The sequence below is a fragment of the Typha angustifolia genome, chromosome 5, assembly GCF_048772165.1.
Source record: "Typha angustifolia cultivar Huaian chromosome 5, ASM4877216v1, whole genome shotgun sequence".
In the NCBI taxonomy this organism is placed as follows: domain Eukaryota; kingdom Viridiplantae; phylum Streptophyta; class Magnoliopsida; order Poales; family Typhaceae; genus Typha; species Typha angustifolia.
The window spans coordinates 1682331-1704950 of NC_133243.1; the positions used below are offsets into that span (position 1 = coordinate 1682331).

General features: G+C 38.4%; 2 protein-coding genes across 2 annotated transcripts; both read left to right on the forward strand.

Annotated features, from left to right (window-relative positions):
* Positions 1-12147: 12147 nt before the first annotated feature.
* LOC140760321 (uncharacterized) lies at positions 12148-15158 on the forward strand. The gene has a single exon (XM_073097243.1). The coding sequence runs from the start codon at positions 12408-12410 to the stop codon at positions 14991-14993; it is 2586 nt and encodes an 861-aa protein (XP_072953344.1). The 5' UTR covers positions 12148-12407; the 3' UTR covers positions 14994-15158.
* Positions 15159-21452: 6294 nt separating this feature from the next.
* On the forward strand, positions 21453-22620 carry LOC140760475 (uncharacterized). Its single transcript, XM_073097449.1, has one exon. It carries the CDS (start codon positions 21502-21504, stop codon positions 22381-22383), a length of 882 nt encoding a protein of 293 aa, XP_072953550.1. The 5' UTR covers positions 21453-21501; the 3' UTR covers positions 22384-22620.

The window sequence follows — 22620 nt, forward strand, 5'->3', positions numbered from 1 at the left end:
ATATCCTGAATCAACTTAAATAAATTAACCAATCTCTAAATAAAGAGAAATATTATGTTACAATTACTAAGTTTATATTTTAAAATTAACCAAACTCTTTAATACTCTCTGATGTGATTCGACTCAATCGAGTCACCTCACAGGAGACATTAGGTTCGCTGGGTCGAACTAGGTTATCATCGAGATTTTCTTTTCAAGTAGTTTTAGGCTATAATATTCGAACAATCACAACCCGACATTCAAACATCACAAACTCATCAAAGAATAAGTGCCCTATGGTTTTGGCATTTGAATGGCTACTACCAATGTTTGAATGAACAACCCCATCAAAGAATAAGTTCTCTCAAGTTTTGGCATTTAAATAGAAACAGCCATTATTCGAATGCCAAAATATGCTGATTACTCTTAGATTTTGGCATTCGAACGATGGCATACATCATTTGAACGCCAAATATATGCTGATTGCTCTAGGGTATCTACGTTCGAACAATGGCATCCAGCGTTCGTTGGCGTTCAAACGATTGTCGCCTGTCGTTCAAATACTTGAACCTGAGAGTGTGGTCCATCCAATGGCGTTGGAACGCTCGACGTCAAGATCATTGTGTTAGAGTTGGTTTAAATCTTGGTTAGCCTCTAAAAGTGTGAAAGGCAACTATTTTGGAGATTATTAAAGATTATTTCCTTTTTTCAATCTTCTTCTTCCTTTGCCTCCTTCTATTCCTCTCTCTCTCTCTCTCTCTCTCTCTCTCTCTCTCTCTCTCTCTATCTTCTTATCTCTCGATCTTTCGATCTAGGCCACCATCCTCTTCAAGGTTGTCATCCTCTATCCCTCCTCAACTGCCATCCTCACTAGACCTGTAGTGCCGGCCCTTTCTCCCTCATCTTCCATTCTTATTTTCCCAATTCCACCATTACCACCCTCACCACCAACATTTATAAATCTATAGCCTCCATCATCACAACCATCCATAAATCTGTAGCCTCCATTATCACCACCATCCATCCACCACCTAATCCATGTTAGCCAGGAACACAACAACTAGTAACAAAGTAGTAGATCCTCGAACCACCATGGCCACCACCAAATCCATAGTAGCAAGGCACCTAGGAGAGATATCTAGGTAACCTTCGAAGGGAGAAAACCAAGCTCCAACTTTGCCAACGATAGCCCCTTCCACAATGTCGAGGTCTATCGATTTGGTCTAGATGATGAGATTAATTCAAACCTTATTTACCCTAAGGCATTGGAGATCCTCCTTCGCAATTGGACCCTACCACCACCTCCGTCACATGATGGAGAATTATTGAAGCATACACCACCATTAATAGAGCCCTTGTTACCCCCACCAACATTGGTCACCGACCATATGCTAGCAACTGCGGTTGCTCCAGTTAGTGAAGTGTTTTCTCCACCACATCTGAGTAGCCCTATCTTGCTCATGCCTATATTGAGCCGATCGGAATTATTCCCTTGCATCCAAGCTCAAACCTCCACCACACTTGAGCCAAACCTGAATTTAAACCAACCCAGTGTCTTCTCAATCTTAGCCATATTAAAGATCCAAAAATGCTTGTTGACAATGGATCTTCACCCATTGGCTCTCCGAGAAGCAAACGTCATGATTGGCACCCCATGGTTCTATAGTTTGGGTCTAGTCACTTTTGACTTTGCAAAGACGTGGCTAGACTACAAATAGAAAAGGCTACACGTACGGATTGATAGGATTAGACACCAACCCGATGTCACCTTACAATAGATGGTATGACTGCCTAAACCACCTTGGGCAGATGGAGTGTAACATCCACACACACGTGCCCGCTGAGCATAAGGGCATCAATGGGTGGTCCCCGTCCTCCCCACTGGCCAAGTAGGCACCCTGGGTGCCTTCCTTCGCCAGGGGTGTCGGTCGGTGTGTCAGCCCTAGCTGTCGACGTAGTGGCCTCCGGCAGCCACCCTTCCTCCCTCCTTTCGGTCGAGGTGAGGAAGGAGAGGGTGTCTTAGGCTCGAGCTGGGTGCAGTTAGCCCGAGTGTTGGGCTGAGTTAGGTGCAACCTAACCCAAGTTTCAGGTCGGGCTAGGTGCAGCTTAGCATGAGCCCGCGCTTTGGATCGGGCTAAATACAACCCAGCCCAGGCCCGCATGCTAGGCTTGGCTAAGTATGGCCCATCCCGAGGCCTGCATGTCGGGCTGGGCTAGGTGTGGCTCAGCCCATGCTCTCGGGTGTGGTTGGGCTATATGCACCCCAGCCCAAGTTTAGGGTGGATAGGGCTATAGGCAGCCCAACCCAAATTGGGTATAGCCCAATCCATGTGTTTTTCTGGTTTAGGTGGGCTTTGGGTCAAATTTTGGTGAGTTTATTTTGGCTTTGTGTTGGCTAAATATAGTAATTACCCTATGATTATCTCTTTAAATTACTTAAGTTATTTTTTAATTATTTTTAATGCTGGCAACCGTGAGCCTTAATTAATCATTATTTTTAGCTGATAATAGTGTTCACTACATTAATTATTTTATAAATTAATATTAATGAGCTAGACCGTGGCCTGAGAGTGTCATTACAAATAACATATAACAGGAACTAACTCCAATTGGATATTAACATTTACTTATTATAATTTTGGACTAATTTAATTTTGTCAAAGGAGTCAGTGGTCTAGGTGTATCTATATTAATTGCTAATATCAGAGAATTAATACAGATAAATGTAGGAAAATGATATTAAGCAAATTATTTGACGAAGCTTATTAATTAAATATTGTCTATGTGATCTTCCATAAATTGATAATAGTGATTTGGGCGATAATTTAAGGATATTTTTTTATTACGTTTAATAACGCGTTAGGCCTTGGTACAGTTGTGCCAATTCTACCTGATTAAAAGGTAGGAATTACAAGAGTGACCTACTACCTAAGCTTATAGTGAATGTCAGTAAGATTATTTAACTAATTAGTGATAAGAATATTATGCTTACACTTTTATTTACTTTTCTTATCGAGGTGGACTTTATACCCTATGAGAACGATCTCGTGGTGTAATTGTAGCTAGTATTAGGAAAACGATTCAGGCAAGTGGAACTTCTATAATCTAAGAACAGTGTAAAGAATGGAATAACTTACCTTATAACATCATCACATTCATAGCATGCATGTGCAAACGTTTTTCTTACCGTTATTATTGCAAGTCATGCATGATAATTTTATTTTGTTGTTCGGTAAGATTTTGTATATCATGATTTCTACGCTTTTTTATTGGGCGTGAATATGTGTATTAGCATACAAAACATAATAATGATGGGTGTTATATTATGCTTATTGTGTTATATAATACCATATCATTTGCACACGTACACAACCATAAAGAGGGTGACTGCTGCGTCTTGACGATACCCGACATCTCCCCAACTAGGATTAGGGGCGGGAGATACCATTATACTAATATATATATTAGGGCCCACACTTGACATCTCAGTCTATTGATCCCAAGTAGCCGTTTCGCCAAGTGATGAGTGATTTACTATCGATCGACGAGAGTCATACCCTTTAGGATGTTTAAGATAGAGAGAGAAGAGTAGGATGATGTAGACTTAGTAGTATCCAATGACGTAGGGTGGGGACGTTCGTGAGCGATAGCTCATGATTTCCTTATGGTGGTGTGATGATGTGGAGCCGAGGGCTCAGGTAGTATCAATGTGCGATACTAACTTATGTGATGGACTTACGACTAAGGTCCTTAGTCTGTATGGACAATTGGTCATGTTGTTCGCCGGATAATGGGCTCGCGATTCTAACACTAGGATCTACTCTCCCTTGGGGGTATGCATTGGTCGAGTGTGAGATGATTATGTGGCATACGGGCGTAACTCTGTAAGAGCTTAAGTTACAGACTTGGTAGTCTGAGAAGATGCATGTTATGTAGTGTAGCATTGACATAGCCTCTAGGCAAAGCTTGGTATGAGCTCAAGTTTTGAGGACTTGATAGTCTAGATGATGCTTGGTAGGTTATCAAGTGCTCATGCATGTGTGCATATAGGATATGCATGATGAGTAGGTGATATTGATGCATTCTATTTGAACATGATGTGCATATATATGCTCACCACCGTTTGGTAGAATTATTTTCAAATTAGTAGGTAAACCCTAGGCCCATGGAGGATCCGACGAAAACTAGCTTTGAGTTTTATAATTCGTATTCTTAGTTTATTCATGTAAATTAAGCTAAATGACTTGTAGCTCTTGCATGGGCTTTGTCTTATTTTTATTATGGATGCACACATACACACATATTGGGCTTATTGCGGCCTTAGTATTATGGGCTTCTTTGTTTATATTATTTATGGAAATGTGAGCTTTTTCGCTTGTATGTTGTATTGAAACATTGACCAATAGGTTATGTAATAATCACGTGGGTTCTACCCACTTGAGGGGCACGTGTTTGGTGACAGGTGTTACATGGAGACATGTTGTAGTTGCTATAGCCACTAGTAGCTCCACTCAAGGGCATGGACGACGGCTTCCTTGATTGAATCTACCTCGCGGAGCAATTCTTCCAATATTAGCATACCCCAAAGGGCCAAAAGGTCCTATGAGCTTCGTTTCATCTTAAGGAGTCCACCATTAGGTGGTATAACGCAGCTCAATGAGCTCGACCACTTTAGACATGAGACGACTTCGCGAGAGCCCTTTCCACACGATTTGGTCCTTTAGATTACGAAGACTTCCAAGCTACCCTTACAAAGCTGACCTAAAGGTCTATGGTGAGGGCCTATTAAGAAGAATTTGAGAGCATTAGCAATTGAGTCTAAGGCTAGTTGGATTCGGTATTAAAGAGCACTTACATTAGCAGTCTTCAACGGGACATATTTTTATCATTCATTTGTTAGATTGATCTTAGATATGAACATGTAGATGATATATAGAAATGAATATTGGAGATGAATATATTATCTATATTTTGTTGAGTTGATCTCTAGTAAGCATGTAATAGATATATGATTTGAGACTATCGTATTATATTTTCTTTGGCTTTTTTACCACTTAAATTCTTGAGATGCATGATTTATTATGGTACTAAATAAATGCATATAATAAATCATTGAAAGGATGAAATATCATTGATAGGGTATAGAAGCATAAGGATACCCGGCTGGGCGCTAAGGTTAGGGATGCCTAGAGAGAGATTGATCATGAGAGATGCAATCTTGTAATCCATGTCTGAGGTTACTAGTCTGACTGTCTGGCAAACATTCGGGCATATGTTATTCGCTAAGGTATATGTGGCAACTTATCCTCATATAAACTTTATCAGCTAGATGGGTACCTAAGCGAATAACAGAGTATGATTATGACTGAGATACTCTAAATGGATGGCATAATATGATTTGAGCCCTTGGGCAAAATCATTAGATCGGGTACTATGTGTGGTCGTGCATGGTAGTTAGTATAATTGTATCATTCAGAGTTGACATCAATGATTGAGATATTAAGAAATGCATTAATTTTTTTTTACATTAATATTCATGATTATTGATTAGTTGTTATGCATAATATGTAGTTGCATTTGAAATTGTCATAGTATGGTCATGGTTGACATACATCATATGTTGATACATTTGAGGAATATATAACATGATTATATCACCGAATATATATATCTATAAGTGAGGTTTTATTAATATTTATCTTTTTTACATTTAATCATACACATTTTATAGTAAAAAGTAATATATAATTTTTTCAATATTTTCAATATTTTTATCTTTTATAGTCGAAAATAGTAAATTTTATTTACATTGAACATATATTTTATAATAATATGATGTATCACTATATATATATAAGTTGAGGTTCTAATATTTATCCTTTTTACATGTAATTTACATATTTTATATTCAAAAATAATATTATATTTTATTTTAATATTTTAAATATTATTATATTTTATAAGGACGATAAGATCTCAAGATATCGACTAAACAGTGGCCGAAAGTCAATTAGATTCTAGCTTGATAGCCCTCCAACGACTGGATAAATGTTAAGTTTACTCCTTGGTGTGAAGAGAGAGAAGTTATTGTAAAAGAGGGAAGTTAGAAGTTGGAAGAGGCTGACCAAAGGCTTGGGTGGTGGAAGAAGGGAGGTGGGAGAAGACGCCAATGGCTAAAGACAAGTTGAGAGAGTGATACAACTTGTTAGTGTCTTTTCTTATTACATTAATTATTTATTTTTATTAAAATAAATTTTCTGTAGGTCGTTTTCAAACGCGAAAAGGGCCGCGTTCGAATGCCTTTACGAACGCTTGCATTAGGTTCGCAAAAACAGAGAACACGAAATGTGTGTTCTAATGCCTACATTAGGTTCGCATCGATAGAGAATGCCTTTTGTGCGTTCGAACGTGGTCGGGTGCGTTCAAAAGCGATCGGCAAGAGGCCACTAGAATTAAAGTTAATAATTATTATTTTGGCTTATTGGCTAGCCTCTATAAATGTGTGAATTGCAGCCAAAATTAGAATGCTTAATGAATATTGGTTTATTGCCTTCCCTATTCTCTCTAGTCTCTCTATCCTACTCTCCCTCCTCCCTCTTCACCAACCAGCCACCTCTACTATTGGCAAGGTTTCTCCTAACTTCTAATCTTCCTCGTCTGTTGAATCCTCTCTTCCTGGGGATCTCAATCACTTCTTCCCCTTTGTCTTTATCCCGTAAATAACATCAACCATCCACCCTCATCTTTATGATCATCCCTAACCCTATCATCCTCTTCACCTGTAATAACCCAAGTAGTAAAAAACAATGCTAGGCACAACGCGACCGGCCACGCTATGGCTGGCCTCGTGCCCAGAATGCCATGCATGCCGTGGCAGCAGTGGAGGTGCCATGCACCTTCACTAAGCCAATTTTCTCCACGTCGCGACGATGCATGGAGGTGGGACCTGGCCCACTGTCCACTCCACTGCCACCGCGTGATCATCTCTTTCTCTCTCTAATTTTTTTCTCTTTCTCTTCCCCTGATTCTCTTGACCTCTCTCTCACTCCAGCTCTCTCCCTCTCTCTCTCCCTCTAGTTCCCCAATAGTCACCGACACTAGGAAGAGCTGCTGTCGGCCCTTCTATCCACCGATGAGCCTCCCCCTCTCCCCTTCTCTCTCTCTCTGTTAGTTTCCTCTCAAGACTGCCGAAGGTTTGAGTCGCCAGCGAGAGGCCAATCGCTGAGTGGCCACCAGCGACAGTACCCCTCCCCTATGGCTCAGCCCTCTTCCCCCTTTCTTCTTCCTCTTCCTCTTCTTCTTCTTCTTCTCCTCCTCCTCCTCCTCCTTCCTTTCTTTCCTCCTCTTAGGTAGCACCCTGCAACAAGCTGCTGGGCTGAACCCAGCACTGTGTATAGTTTTTTTTTAAATATATATATATATATATGCATATTATTTATTACTATTTAAATTCTATTTGATTATGTTATTAGTTATTTAATTAGTTTAGTTAATCTAATGTATCTAATTTATATGAATGATACGATTCGGACTTCATCGATGTCGTCTTGAGCTTGGATTCACTTTAGGAGTGTTTTTGTTTCATGTTTTAGTGTTGAATTTCCATCAAAATAAGTTTTTCATAAATCACGTTCGAACGCGGGTGGAGTGAGTTCGAACGCGTTTGTGAACAAGGTTGTGAACGTGGGTGAAGAGAGTGCACTGTGCGTTCGAACGCCCGTTTGAACGCACAGTGAATGCCTGCATCGCGTTCGATCACGCGTTCGAACGCCTACATCACATTCACAAATCCAGAGGAGCGAACTCGGTGCGTTCGAACGCGGTTGGCAAAAATTGCATTGTTAGGGTTAATTTTGAGTTGTTGGTTAGCCTCTAAAAGGATGTGGATGGCAACCAAAGTCATTATTGATTATTGAGAATTGAGTTTTGCCTTACCTCCTTCGTCTTCTTCACTCCCGTTCTCTCAATCCCCGGTGACGCCGCTTCTAACCTCCCTCGACCGGCCAATCACCCTAGACCCTTAGGGGCGGCCCTCTCCTCCCCCTTCTTCCAATCTATCCTTGCCCTAACCCTTCCATCAACCATAACCCCTCCACCACCAATTTTCACCGGTGCCACCCCATTAACGCCGGTCCACCTCCAATCACCATCACCTAGGATCACGTGCCTCCATCCACGGATCCAAAAGAGACCACTCTAACCATTATCCACTAATCAGACGATGTCTCGAGATCCCCATATCCGATTCGCCTGAAACTAGATTCGTTGAAAAGCTCTTTTCGAGGGCTACAACATATAAAAATTTCACGTCTATCCGACGGCGGCATATTTTGGGATCTTATTTCAAAGTTCCGTGCCAGATCTAGTCCAGATAAGGAAATGGGAAGATATCGAACCTTAGCCTAAAGGGGAGATAGTATCAATGAATTAATCTAATTATATCATAGTTAGTAAATAAATTTAATTATATCATGTTTAGCAAAATACCTGCAACATAAATTATTATAATCCTAGCTAGGTAGAGTAAATATTAGGGTTATGTACGTATATTCTTGCGTAATTGATTGCAGTAACTTAATTCTTATTTTCTTAATTATCAAAAAGAATAATAGACAGATAATTATATGTTAAATACACTATTAGATAATATAATTATGGTTAATAAATAACAAAACAAATATAGGAATGAAGAGTATATGATTACAACGAGAAATTATCTTGTAGCCGGGTTAATTTTAATTAATAGAAAAATTGACATTATATATTAATTTTAGATTCTGACCCCCTATTCAAGACCTCGTGGACTTAGCTATCGAGACTTGATCGTTGTCGTAGTAGCGTGAACGAGTGGTTGTTTGGTAAATATAGTGGTAGTGAGTAGTCTTATTCCCTAAACGCCTTTCTCATATTAGGATGTATTATATAATTATATATATATATATATATATATATATATATATATATATATATATATATATATATATATATATATATATATATGCATGTTTTGTCCTCCAACATGATTATATGACTTTATCTAGAGATGATTTTAGTTAAGCATATTTTATCATTCATTTCATTAGATTGATTTAGGATATGAGTATGCTGGTGATATATATAGATGGTTTGAAATGATTATATTGTTATAATATTATGTCGAGATGATCTTTAGCATGAGTATGCATCTGATAGACTAGCATGAGCATGCATATAATAGATGTATGATTCGAGATTGCATTGCATTATTTTCCCCTTGACTTCCTTACCACCTAAATTCTTGATATCCATGACTTGTTATAGTACTGGATATATGCACGTGATCTATGATATAAAATGAAATGCATAAATCTCATTAATAGGAAAGTTAAAAGAAAAGGCATGTAGGTATCCGAGTAGGCGCTAAGGTTAAGGGTGCCTAGATTGATGATTATGGTTGCTGATATGCAATATTTCGTGGCCCGCGTCCAAGGTCAATTGAGTATGTGCGCGCAAACAATCGGGCACCTGCCATTCGCAAGGGCATGTGTGTGGCAAGTTATCCTCATGTGATTTTTATTAACTGGTGGGGTACTCGATTTGGATGGATTTTGATATGCCCTTAACCTATGATAGGGTATGATTATGACTGAGATACCCTTAGCGTATGGCAGGTTATGCTTTGAGCCTACGGGCAGAATATTGAGATTAGATACGGGGTGTTGATTATGCACAGTGGTCTAGTATGATGATATTATATTGAGATATCAGTGACGATGGTGATGTTGAGAAATGCATATGATTTTATTATCATCTGATATACCTGATTTTCAAGTAGTCAATATACATCATATATGGTTACATTTGATATCATAGCATGATCATGGTTGGCATACATCATGTGTCATATTTGAGAAAGAGTTATGATGATAGTATGACATGGTGATCTGTTTATTTATTGTCGAGGATTATATATTTTTATTAGTTATGACATGTTATCTACTTTTTATTTATGTATTATTGAAGAACATTCATGTACTCATTCATAAAATGATGCTCTTTCTGATTCATATTATCCAGTACATGATTTACTTTCTATTTAACATCACTAATTCGACATAATGTCTATTTACCGAGCATTTTGATCATGAATCTCTTTGTTTTCTCCTTTCCAAAAACCTAGTTGAATAATTGGAGCAGGATACCCCCTTAGAGGTCTTGCCAGTAGGTGAAGAGTAGAGCGTGGTTAGTGTTATACGCCAGATGCGTTAAGTTATGCGATGTATTAGTTGTCATATCAAAGTGTCTTTACCCTTGTCCTATATTTTAGCAGGTGATTTTAAACTTGTTGAATTATATATATATCACCGTTGTGTATATATACTAGTGAAATATACTTGATGATGTATTGTGGCTTATGTGAAGCCTTAGTAGGGTTATCTGTATGCTGTTGACATTCAAACTTAAGTTATTCTTAGTTTAGATATTGTGGATAAAATTTTAATGTTGATACAAGTTTATTTGATTGTCGATAACTAATCAAACGGTTAGGTGCCACGCACGTGCCGTGTGGGCTCGTGCCAGGCATGTGTTTAGGGTTTAGGTGTTACACCACCTGTCACCACCACCATCATCCGCATTATATCATGATTTCGTCCCAATTACAATTTGAATCTGCAAAAGGCGTAAGTACGAAAAACGTAGATTAGGGAGGTATGGATTGATCCACTTGGTTTCGTAATTTTCTAACTACAGAATAATATTTGGTGAATATTTTTCTCGATTGCGTAAACTGTTTCCTATAATAAATCCAGATCTCAAAGGATCATTCTTTAGGCGTTCTATCAAGGAGAGATAAGGGCTAAAGCTAATTCAATTATCTAAGATCATTTACTTTTCTTTTTCAATTAGGGTTTCCTCCAACAAACCCTAACAAATCAACAACTAAGTTAAAACTCTAGCAAACCAATAATTTTCACTATGGTGTGTTCAAACACGCCTTATCGTGTTCGAATACGCAATTTGCGTTCTCTGTAGTTGCGAACGCGTGTAGGCGTTCGAATGGCCCCGTTCGAACGTGGGTCAAAATCTAATTCAATTATCCAAGATCATTTTTTTTAAAAAAATTAAGGTTTCCTCCACATATTTATAGAGGCTCACCATGGGGATTCGTCAACTAAGTTACAATTCTAATAAATCCTTACAAACCAACAACTAAGTTAAAACCCTAACCGACCAACAATTTTTGCCGCGGTGCGTTTGAATGCGCCTAATCGCGTTCAAACGCGCAATTTACATTCTCTGTAGTTGCGAACGCGTGTAGGCGTTCCAACGGCCCCGTTCGAACGTGGGTCCATGGCATTCGAACGCCCCCTAATCAAAAGGCCTTCAAAAGGCCTTATTCTCTCAAATAAATATAAACTAGATTAATAGGCTCATCCCAATAAACTCAATACCGCGAGTGGATCCAATCCGACCGACTCGTATCATAATAGTTATATTTATATAAGTATATAAAATTAAAATAATATTTAATAATAATAATAATAATAATAGTAATAACTTTTAAAATGTGCTTATTTTTATGAAATATTAAATTATTAATATTTATGCTTTTTAAATTAAATTTTATTTATTAAGATAAAATAAAAATACGATGACAGAAGAGAGAGAGTAAAGATAAATGATAAATTATGATAAGATGTTTAAGAAAAAGAAGAAAAAAATAATGAATTATTATTAAAAAAGATAAGAAATGAGTGATAAATTATAATAAGATATTTAAGAGAGGTTATAGTCAAAATCAATGATAAATTAGTAATTGAGTTAGAGTGAGAATAAGATATAATTTTAATAAATAATATTTATATTCTTCATATAGTTATTATGATGCTTAGGTGTTATCGTGGAATAAGAAATTTTATTATCAAGGGCTAAATTATTTATCTATTTTTAATAAAAATACTGATTATATTAGTATTTTATTTAACAGTTTAGCGTTTAATAGAACTTATTTTTGAGTAAGATTGGAATGTAAGTCATTTCTATAAATAAATTTAAAAATAAGTATATCTTGGAAAAAAACAAAAAAAGAAAGAAAACCGCACATGGCATGCCGCCATTGATTGGCAAATCAAATCAAAAGGTACAAACTAATAACCCCCCAACTTTAGTTTGCTGCTACAAATCAATACTTAGTTCAACCCCCCCAAAAGGCCAAAACCCTTTCCTCTCTAATCCAAGTCCAATCTCACCACTGTTGCGATAAACGAAACCCAAGATAGTGCGCGCCATCCTTTCCCTCCAAATCGAACCATTTACAATACGAGAGGAAAGACATAGAATCCATTCCATCCCTAATCCCTCCCATCTTCTCTTTCTACCGCCATCGGCCATTCTCTCCCTCTCTATCTCTCTTCCCAGATCCCATTGCGAACGAGAGCGAGAGCGAGATGAAGAAGACGAAGAAGCCGCCTCCCCTTCCTCCTTCAAAACCCCCCATTTCTTCCTCTCAATCATATTTTACATTTACCAACTCTTTGGTTCGTACTAAGAAGGCAGAGCCGAGTAAGAGAGAGCCGAGTAGTTCGAGCTCGAAACCCTCACTGCCGCCGTCTATTACTCTAGAAGAGAATGAAGCGCAGTTTCTTCTCCCAACGACGCCCGACTCCTTTCCCGCCTCGTCTTCCCCGCCTTCCGATCCTATCCCCGCCGACGTCGTGCATTCCGGCTCGTCGGTAGTCCCCAAGATCTCCTTCCGCGGGTGGCTGTCGTCGTCCGGCGGCGACGGCAGGTGGGACGTGTGGGTCCGCGCGATGTCTGTCGACCCCGAGTTCTCCCGCGCGTGGCGCGACGCCGGCGTCGACGGCGCCATCGCCGCCTCTGCGAGACCTCTCATCCCCGACCGCCAAGCCATGGAGGCGCTCTTCGGGTTCTGGTGCCCCGCCACGTGTACCTTCCTGTTCCCCTGGGGCGAGGCCGGGTTCACCTTGGAGGACGCGCACGTGCTCGGCTGCTTGCCTCTGACGGGGTCACCGGTTAGTAGGCCCAGCGCCACCGAGGAGGAGGACGAGCTGAGGCTGCGACTGGTGGTGGAGAAAGAGAAGATTCGAGAGCTGGATCCCAAGGCGAAGGCTAGCCGCCGCGTCACCTGTGAGAGCTGGCTGCAGTGGTTCTTGGACCTGCGAGGGGAGCGCGAGTTGAAGCATCTCGGGTTCTTGGCGTACTGGCTGGCGAAGGACGTGATCCCGCCGTCTCCCAATGGGGAAATGCCGGCACGGGTGTTCGGGCTAGCCGCTAGGATCAGTAGAGGAGAGCGGATACCTCTTGCGCAGGTTGTGACAGCCAACATCTACCATGATCTTACCACGATTGCGTCTGCGATTCTGAGCAGACGAGGCGGCCGGATTGAGGTTTGGGCGCCGTTCGGGCTTCTGCAAGCTTGGATGTGGGAGCGGTTCGAGAGGCTGCAGCCGCCGCCATCGAAAAACCTCTCATTTCCCTTGTCGAGGGCTCGTATCATCCATTGGAGCAAGAGGAGGAAAACCACAACTTATGAACACGCTGCCCGGGTGTTGCGGGATGGTGAGTCCTTTAATTGGAGGCCTTACTCCAAGAACTCGGGTCATTGGTATCAGCCAGGTTGGTATGACAACGAATCTCAGATGATTACTGTCATAAATGATGCATTTGATGTCTTCTCTGATTTCACTGCCGTCGTCTCGCCGTGTGCATTGGTCGGGTACTTCAGTGATGGTCCATTTTTATCAGAGAAGTATCATCCGCATCGAGTTGCTAGGCAGTTTGGCTTCGATCAGGTTGTCCCAGTGTTGAGCAATGTCTGTGCTTTACTGCAGAGGGTGGATAGTGTCCGCTCATTAGGAGCTGAGATCTTCGTTCCAGGCATAAATAGATATGGTGGTGTGAGCGATGATTACGTTGATTGGTGGAATGCCTACATAGAAAGCTACAGAAAAGCTCTGGAAGGATATACCACGCCAGTGCAGAACGGTGCTCAAGCTCCGAAAAATGGACTGATGAAGGATCTGGTAGTAGGTCTAGGTGTATGCAGTTTTAGCTCCAAAGTGGTGGAGCAAAGGGAAAAACATAAGGGGGGATCAAAATGTACACTTGAAAAGGAGGCTAATGAAGGGAGGAAGAGGAAATTAGAAGAGATAAGCAGAGTTAACATCAAATGCTTGGAACAAGATGAGGAAGATCGTATGGATATCAAAATAGATACTCCTACATCTGATGATAAGAAATCTGGTGTAGTCAATGTCGAAAGCGAGGAGGAGAGTGTGGATGTTGAGAAGAAGAATGATAGGCTGCTTGTTGAGGAGCTGGAGGAGTTCCTGCGCTGTGGGCTTCTCACAGAGTGGGAACCCAGCTCTCCTGAGCCAGAAGAGAAGGCAAGACGACCACGTGGTGCTGCAAGAAAGATTGAAGACCCTTATGGACAGGAGGCGATTAGAATGTATCCCCGGTTCTTTGATATGATTCCACAAGCACCACACTACATAGGTTTACTGAAGGCGAGCGTCGATGAGGATATCAGAAGAGATGTCTACCTCGCAAAGTGGTTTAGAATAGTCGGGCTGATGAAGGCAGCAGTGACAACTTCTTGTCATACTGACATTTTGGAGATTGAAAAATTGATGAAGGAAGCTATAAAACTTCAGAGTTACGGGTTTAATGTTAAGCACCTGATTGCCCGTCTGAAAGAGCCGCAAGCACGATTGAGAAGACTAGAAGCTGCTACACATAGGCTCGAAGAAGTTAAGAAGAGAGAGCAACAAGCAAGAGAGGTGGAATCTCTTTCAATCCACATAAATGAACTAGAAAGCAAGTTGAGGTACATTGAGAAAAGATTAGGAGAAAGCAGGGAAGCCATTGGTTTAGTGCATCAAGATAAGCCGGAACACAGGGCAGATGTAAGGTGCTTGCAGAAGGAAGTTGAATGCGCTGAAAGAAATCTTAGGTTAATGAAAAGCGATGTTGAAGCAATGAACACCAAAACTGAGAAGCCACCGAGTTGAGGTTTATAGTTTATGCTCCCTTTTGTTTTATAGATATGTCTTTTTGGTCAATATTTTGGATACACATATGGAACTACTTGTTCTGTCGATCTGTCAAGCAAAACTTACTGATGTTGTGAATATTTTGTTTCTTTTTCTGTTCATGTAAAGGACTATATTTTCTAATTTCAACTATCCTTTTGTCACTGGGTTTGTAGAAATTTTTTCTCACTTAGTCTCTGGAATTTTTTTTTTTCTTTACCCATTGTTTTCATTGCAGAATAACCTTGGTTATGAGGTCTGGAGTTAACCTTGAGGTAATCCAAATGCATATCTCACTCTCTCCTCTAGTCATTTGATTTCAAATTGATGCATATCTGACTGTGCTTTTATGTAAGGAAGCCATGCTCTCCGTCCTCTTCGCCGACTTCTTTCATATTTAACATCCCATAAAGTTTTGAGTTAATTGTTTGTCATAATTTCAAAGTAATAGCACATGCTTATGTAAAGATTGTTATTTTAGCGTGACAAGTATTAGGTAAGAAACTTTAACTTGACAAATTTCAGTTTTTGGATGTAGCAGGTCAAGATGAAACACATCGCATGAGCATCTTGATAGTTTCTTTTGCTGTCTCCTTGAGTAAGTCATACATTATACACCAGTATGCCATTAAGAAGGATTTCAGCCTATGAATCATTTAATTTCTACTGAAATAGATTGACCCATTTTTGTTCTTTTTATTTGGGCATGCATCTGTTTGTGAATTTGTACTGGAAGTCTCCACAATTTTTCACCTTCTACTTCTTGCAGAAGTCATGTGGGTTTTCTACCTCTGTTAAATTTAATGGATAACATTTTTATCCTTTTTCTTCCCTGAATTTCTTCTTCTGCTCCAAGTCTGTGCAATCATTAATAAATGAATATATTCACTCATGCATTTATATCAAATTTGTCAAACTTATTGAACACACATGTAACATGCTTTAACATGTTACACGTTTGACTTATGCTTCATGGTGTTCTTATGTTTAGTATGCATATGCACATAAATTTCTTTCTGTTTATACTTTATATATGTATACACACACACACACACAAATTGCTAACTCACCTCTTACTGCTTCAATGGCCAGCCTGTTTATTTCATTGGTTGGCTTATGAATATGTTGCCAAATTCCAAAAGGTTTGGTATGATATTGATGATCATTTTTAAAGTTCGAGGTGCCTTCTTATATGTGGGTAGTGCCCTAAATGAAATATGTATTTTTGAGGAGAGTCTTGAATATAGTAAGATAAAGAATCATCCTCCTCCTCAAGAGTGATTGTAATAATAGTCAGTATAATATTTAAATTAATGTTCCATTTATTAATTGCTAATTCAATTTTTTATTTTACATTACATTACTTATTATATATACTCATTTTGAAGAACTTAAATTAAGAAGTACTTCTGATACATGAAAGTTTATTTTGTGCAATTAAGCTGGTTATCTTAGTGTTCAATTACACTCCATGAACTAGTGGACTTTTTTATGATCTACATATGTAATAGGAACTTTCGATCTACCCTTCTTTGACCAATTCTTAGTTGTGTATCATTTATCTATGCTTCAGCTTTTGGTCATAATTTTCATCTCAGATCAAGCATTGTTGTGTATACCTTTTGAAACCCTTGCTTTTTTTATTTGGGTGTGTGGATACATCTCAGACCTAACTAATGATTTAAGATTGGGGCCTCTAAAAAATATAGTTTAATAAAGTGCTTCGTTTCTCAAAAAAGAGAAGGTAAAATTAATTTTGGTCAGTAAAAAAATTACTACTTTAATTTATTTTTATATTTAAATATTAAAAATAGAAAAAAAATATATAAAAGTAAGTATTTTGTTCTCTCATTCTTTAGCAATCAATCAAACACTAATTCTTACTTATATGCTCGACTCGATAAGGCTCGATTAAGCTCGATTCGAAAATAGGCTGAGTCGAGCTTAATCATTAAAGCTAGGCTCGAAATTAAATTAAATTCGATCCAAACTTGATCTCGAGTCAACTCGATCGAGTCAGCTCGATAAGGCTTGAATATATATAATATGAGTAATATCAAACTAATATGAACCATCAAATCAAAACCCTTTCATCTATTCAGAATTTCAGTAATTATTTTTTGACACAATTATATTTATTGTTTGTAATTTATATTTTAATTGTTTGTAGTTTTTTGATAGGATATTTTAGTTGCTTGTAGTTTTCTAACCTATTTATTTTTATTGTTTATAATTTATATTTTGGTAATAGTTATATCTTTATAGTTGAATTATGTTTTATTTCAAGCTTAATTCAAGTTTGCTCAGGCTCGAAAATAATTTGAAATTGATAAGACTTGAAATTACTAATTGAGCGGCTTGTTTAAGCTCGTTTAAACTTAAAATTGGCTTGAGTTTAAAATTAGCTCGGATTGAAATTATTTCAATTTAAGCTTGATCACAAAGATAGGTTCGAAATTAATTTCAATCCAAGCTTGATTAGAGTCAGGCTCGGCTCATTTACACCCCTAAATAAAGCTAGTGCCAACGGTCACACATTGTCGTGACAGTATGGCATGTTTATAAGGTTAATCTTCTTCCTTCCTTTTCCCTATTATAATAAGTTGTTAGAGTAAGGTTGCCATCTCTCTTGCACGTTTGACTTCAAATTTCTCTTATTTTTCCATGTGAAGAAATTTACGGATGGCCTAAGGTATGGTTTAACTAAGTTATTCTAGCAAGTCTGGGGGAAGACAATAATAAGTCAAAGAAAAAAACCAAGACAATCATATAAACACATAAATAATTTTACATGCAAAAGTCCCTATCAACTATAGATAAATTGGGAAATGGAGAACCCGTTGACCTCTCCCTCTCTAAAACTGCCTAACCCTCTCTAAACTACCAAACCCTCTTGACACAGCTTCTAAGGTGGAAGTTATTGCCATTCCCGACTTTGCCTCTCTAGTGTGGAAGTTGATGTGATTCAGGTCATGTTGAACCATCTCGTGGATGTTAGGCTCATGGCATGAGTCACTTATTTAGATAGTGAGTTAATTTCAGCACTTAGTTTAAGTTATTTTCAACTTATGTCAGTCGAGTCAATTTAATATTAAATTTATTGTGGTTTGGGTAACTTGTTAGCCTCCAATATATAATGTGGAGTGCAACCTAAATTAATGATATTTTAATAAATAAGTTTTTTTGACTGGTGCATTCAAACGCAAGGAAGGGGTGTTCAAATGTGTCGTTTGAATATCTACGTCGCGTTCGCACTTATAGAGACATTGTTTTGGTCGTCCATATGTCCTACGAGGCCATTCGAATGTACCCACTGAGAAAGCTTGTATTAGATCTAATTTTTTTAATAGTTTGGTGGATATAGTAGCCTCTAAATATGTGAAGGCAGCCTTAGTAGGGAATTATTAAATGAATCATTGAGTTAATCTATCTTCTCCCTTCTATTTTAAAACTTTTTATTCCTTGCTTAAACCTTAACTACGTGTCCATAAGTTAAGAAGTCTCCTATTGGACTCTTGCAGTCATGGCTTTGGTCATGGTCATGGTGTTCGAGAATCAGTGGCTTTGATACCACTTGTTGTGACCCGATCTCGGCTACCTAATTAAGCTCGGGTGTAGGAAGGCAATTTATGCAGTCGAAAGAAAATATTTTTCAAATATTTTTTTATGGACAAAAACTTATAAAACTAGATGCATTAGATCCATAACTTTATGATCTACGTTTTGATATCCACTTATCACATATTTGAGCTGTAACTAGGGCAATGTACTAGAGCAAAATTCAGTGGAGTTATGGATGATAATAATGGTGGATGGAGTGGATGTGGATTTCTTGTAAGGTTAGTAGAAGGTGCAGCACGGTGAAAGAAAGGCGGGACGGGACACGCAACTTAGGTTTGAGCAAGGATGGAGAAGTTTTGGATTAGAGGGGAGATGATAAGTTAACCTAATGATTCATTCAATAAAACTCTAATGAGGCTGACTTTCACATATTTAGAGGCTAGCCTATCTACCAATCAACTAAAGAAACTAAACCTAATGCAAGCATTCTCATCGCTGGCATTCGAACGCCCTCACATAGCTATTTGAATGGCTAAAATAGGCTCTCGGAATTTGCAAACACAATTTCAAACAACTAAAACATGCTCTTAGAATTTATGAACGCCATATTCGAAAGCACTTTTCCTTGCGTTCGAACGCACTAGCCAAAAAAATCTTATTTATCAAGAAAAACTAAGAAATTGAAATAAGAAATGGATTAGTAGGTTTTATTTGTGCACGAGATGACTCAGTTTGATTCGAATCACATCATAGATATATTTTTAGAATTTCTAATTAGTAATAACAAAATCTATAATTAACTCTCTAGGACCCATAATTATTGTTGGGCATTGATGTTTCATACAAGTCCGTTGCTATGTGTTATGCCTATTTGCATTCTCGACAATTGGGAGATTTAGTCATGATGACGGAGAATCAATTATGGATTCTAGTGAATTAATTACGGATTTTGTAATTCATAATTCTTAGGCTATATCTATAAAATCTATAATTATATCTATAGAATTTATTAAAATATTTATGGAACCTAAAGATGAATTTTTACTTATGCTCAAATCACTTAATCTACTTATATTTTAGAAAGTCTTAAATCAGTCCATATATTTACGGCTAAAGTGAGATCATTAGTTTTTTCATTCAACTAAGAGAGTGCGCCAAAAAATTTTCAAAAAAAAGAATAAATGGTGGGTTAAATTGTCTCTATTTTTTAAATTTTATAGACAAAAATATCCTTCACCTCTTATTTAAGTATTTCTTTCTTTTCAAAGAATATTCACATGTTTTATTCTTTTACTTTCTAGATTGTGTCAACTATATAGTAAGTTTTATTAAACCCAGATTTTTACGAAGTTTAATAGTTATATCGTATATAGGAACAAACAAATATAAAAAATTAAAGAAAAACCTATTTATTTTGCCTAATGAACATTATGAGAGCATTTTGGTTATTTGGGTGTGTTCCGTTAACTTTGATAGAAAAACAGATGGTTTTACTTTAGCCGTAAATACAGAAAAATGCTTGGGGCTTTTAAAAGTATAGGGGATAAACTAATTTTGAGCACAAGTACCAAGTACAGAGAAGTAAAATATATTTAGCACAAAAAATAACTTACTTCATTTTGAAAAATATATTTAATAGTACTATTGTATTCATTTAGATGCTCTTATTAAACTATAACATTTTTTTCACTTTTAGCAAGATGAAATTATTTTTAATGTCCAAACGAGATAAAATAATATTTTATATGTATAACTCTTATAACACTTTTTATATGGAAAATGATTATAAGTATGGAGGTAAAGTTGGTTAGTTATGGTTATCATTATAAAGGTGAGAGAGGTGTCCCTAGGGGTGAATACGGATCGGATAGTGCTCAACCCATATCTGGATCCGTATTTTTAGTTCGGATATGAATTCGGATACGGATATTAGACGGATAGCAAAATTTAAAACCATATCCTAACTAAACGGATACGGATAATTTTCGGATAAAAGATCGGATCTTAAACGGATATTGATTAAATTTAAAATAATTATAATATTTTATTTAAATATAATTAACACAAAATTATTAAGAGTTTTACAACAAATAATTTTTTTGTATGTCAAATATATAAAATTAGAGAAATTAATCTCTATAAATAATATATAATATATTATTAGTAATAATATTAATACTTACTATTTAAATAAGCAAACTAAAAACTGTAAATCATTTAAAAAAATATGTGGGTAAACAGATATCCGATATCCGTATCCGAATCCGAAAAATTTATCCGACCCGTATCCGAATCCGTATCCGAATTTTTTTCAAAAATTCTATCCGTATCCGAATCCGAATCCGAGTCAGATAGAATTTTTTTATCCGAATCCGATCCGAGTCGGATCGGATAGCGAGTCGGGTAGGAGTTAATCCGACCCGTTTTCACCCCTAGGTGTCCCTTAACAACTTTTTGTTACAACTGAAAAAATAAATAAAATATAATTATGTTCTCTTTTATAATGATTAGAAAATTATAAAAGGTAAACTACTTTTTTAATATTATAGGTGAACGCGTCTCTCTCTGCTAAAATATTTTCAAGGTATTATAATTATTTTATAAAAAAAAGCAAAATTACAAAATTATTTTTATTTTATAAAAATAAGGTCAAATGTCTTTCCCCAATTACCCGTGCAGACGAAATCAATCACTCTTTTGGAGTACGGACAGGCCAAAGCGACGGCGGCATCGGTGAAATGGATGATCACGTGGCGTATTCTCAACCCTGTGATGTAGCAAATGGAACTCGATACATGCATAGAATCGAGAAACTTTGGTACTATAAACCTTCGCCTTCTCTCTCCCCTCGACCCTCGTCCTCTCCCTTCCGTGCTTCTTTCTCCCTCTACCTCAAAAAAGTATCACCAAAACCATATTTTCGCTCATGGCGTCGCGAGAAGAGCATGAGCTCGAGGAGGAAGGGGAGGAAGGCGAAGCGGACTACTCCTCCCAGAGCATGTTCTCCGCACGCGAGGAGCACCGCTCGATGCGCAAGAAATGGCTTTCGGAGGACGAGGTCGTCCTGATGAAGGCGGCCTTGAAGCTTTTCCACGATGAAGGAGAAACCGGTGCCCCTCTCCTTACTTCTCTCCACCACGCCGTTCGGGGCCTCCTCTCCTTCGAGCCCACTCGGGTGGAAGTCAAAGTCGCATTCGGCATCCTCAAGCGGAGATTCGAGCGAGGACGACTCCGGCGCCGCCTCCAAAAGTACGCCTCAAAGATATGGGGAAACGGTAGCAAGAAGAATGAGGAGGTAAGTAAGTTAAAAAAGAAGAAGAAGAAGAGAAAGAAGAAGGGGGATGATGATGGCAAGGGTGACGGCGGAGGTGGTGGCATCGAGAGTGACGGCGGTGGTGGAGGAATCGAGAGTGACGGCGGTGGTGGAGGAATCGAGAGTGAAGGCGGGGATGAAGGAATCGAGAGTGACGGCGGCGGTGGAGGAATCGAGAGTGACGGTGGCGGTGGAGGAATCGAGGGTGACGGCGGCGGTGGAGGAATTAACGGTGAGGGTGACGACGAAAATGGTGGTGATGGTGAAGTCGAGCACCCCTTTCTTTTGGAGGCTTTGGAATCGCAGCCGGAGTACGCTGGCAGCAGACTTTCATCTCGACTTTCTTCTTTGAGTCGAGAGGTTGCGGAGCCACTCAACAATGGCTTTGCAGAACTCTCTGCCCAGGAGGCAAAGTTGCAGCTGCAGGTAATGAGTGTTCGTGAACGGAGGTTAAAGTTGACTGTGAAGTTGGTGCAGACACTCAGCAAGATATGAATTTGGTGATCAACCCTCAAATCTATGAAGGTAACATTTTGTGAAGGTAGATTTGCAAACAGAGTTCTGGTCAAGAATACTTATATTTTGGCAGGGATGTAAAGATAATACCAGTACCTATATTAATAGTTAATACTTATGTACATTCTAAGGCTTTTTATTTCTGCCCTTCTTGCGGTGTGATGGTAACTTGGTAGCCTTTCTATTACTTGTATGTTTCTTCTAGCACAATTGTTA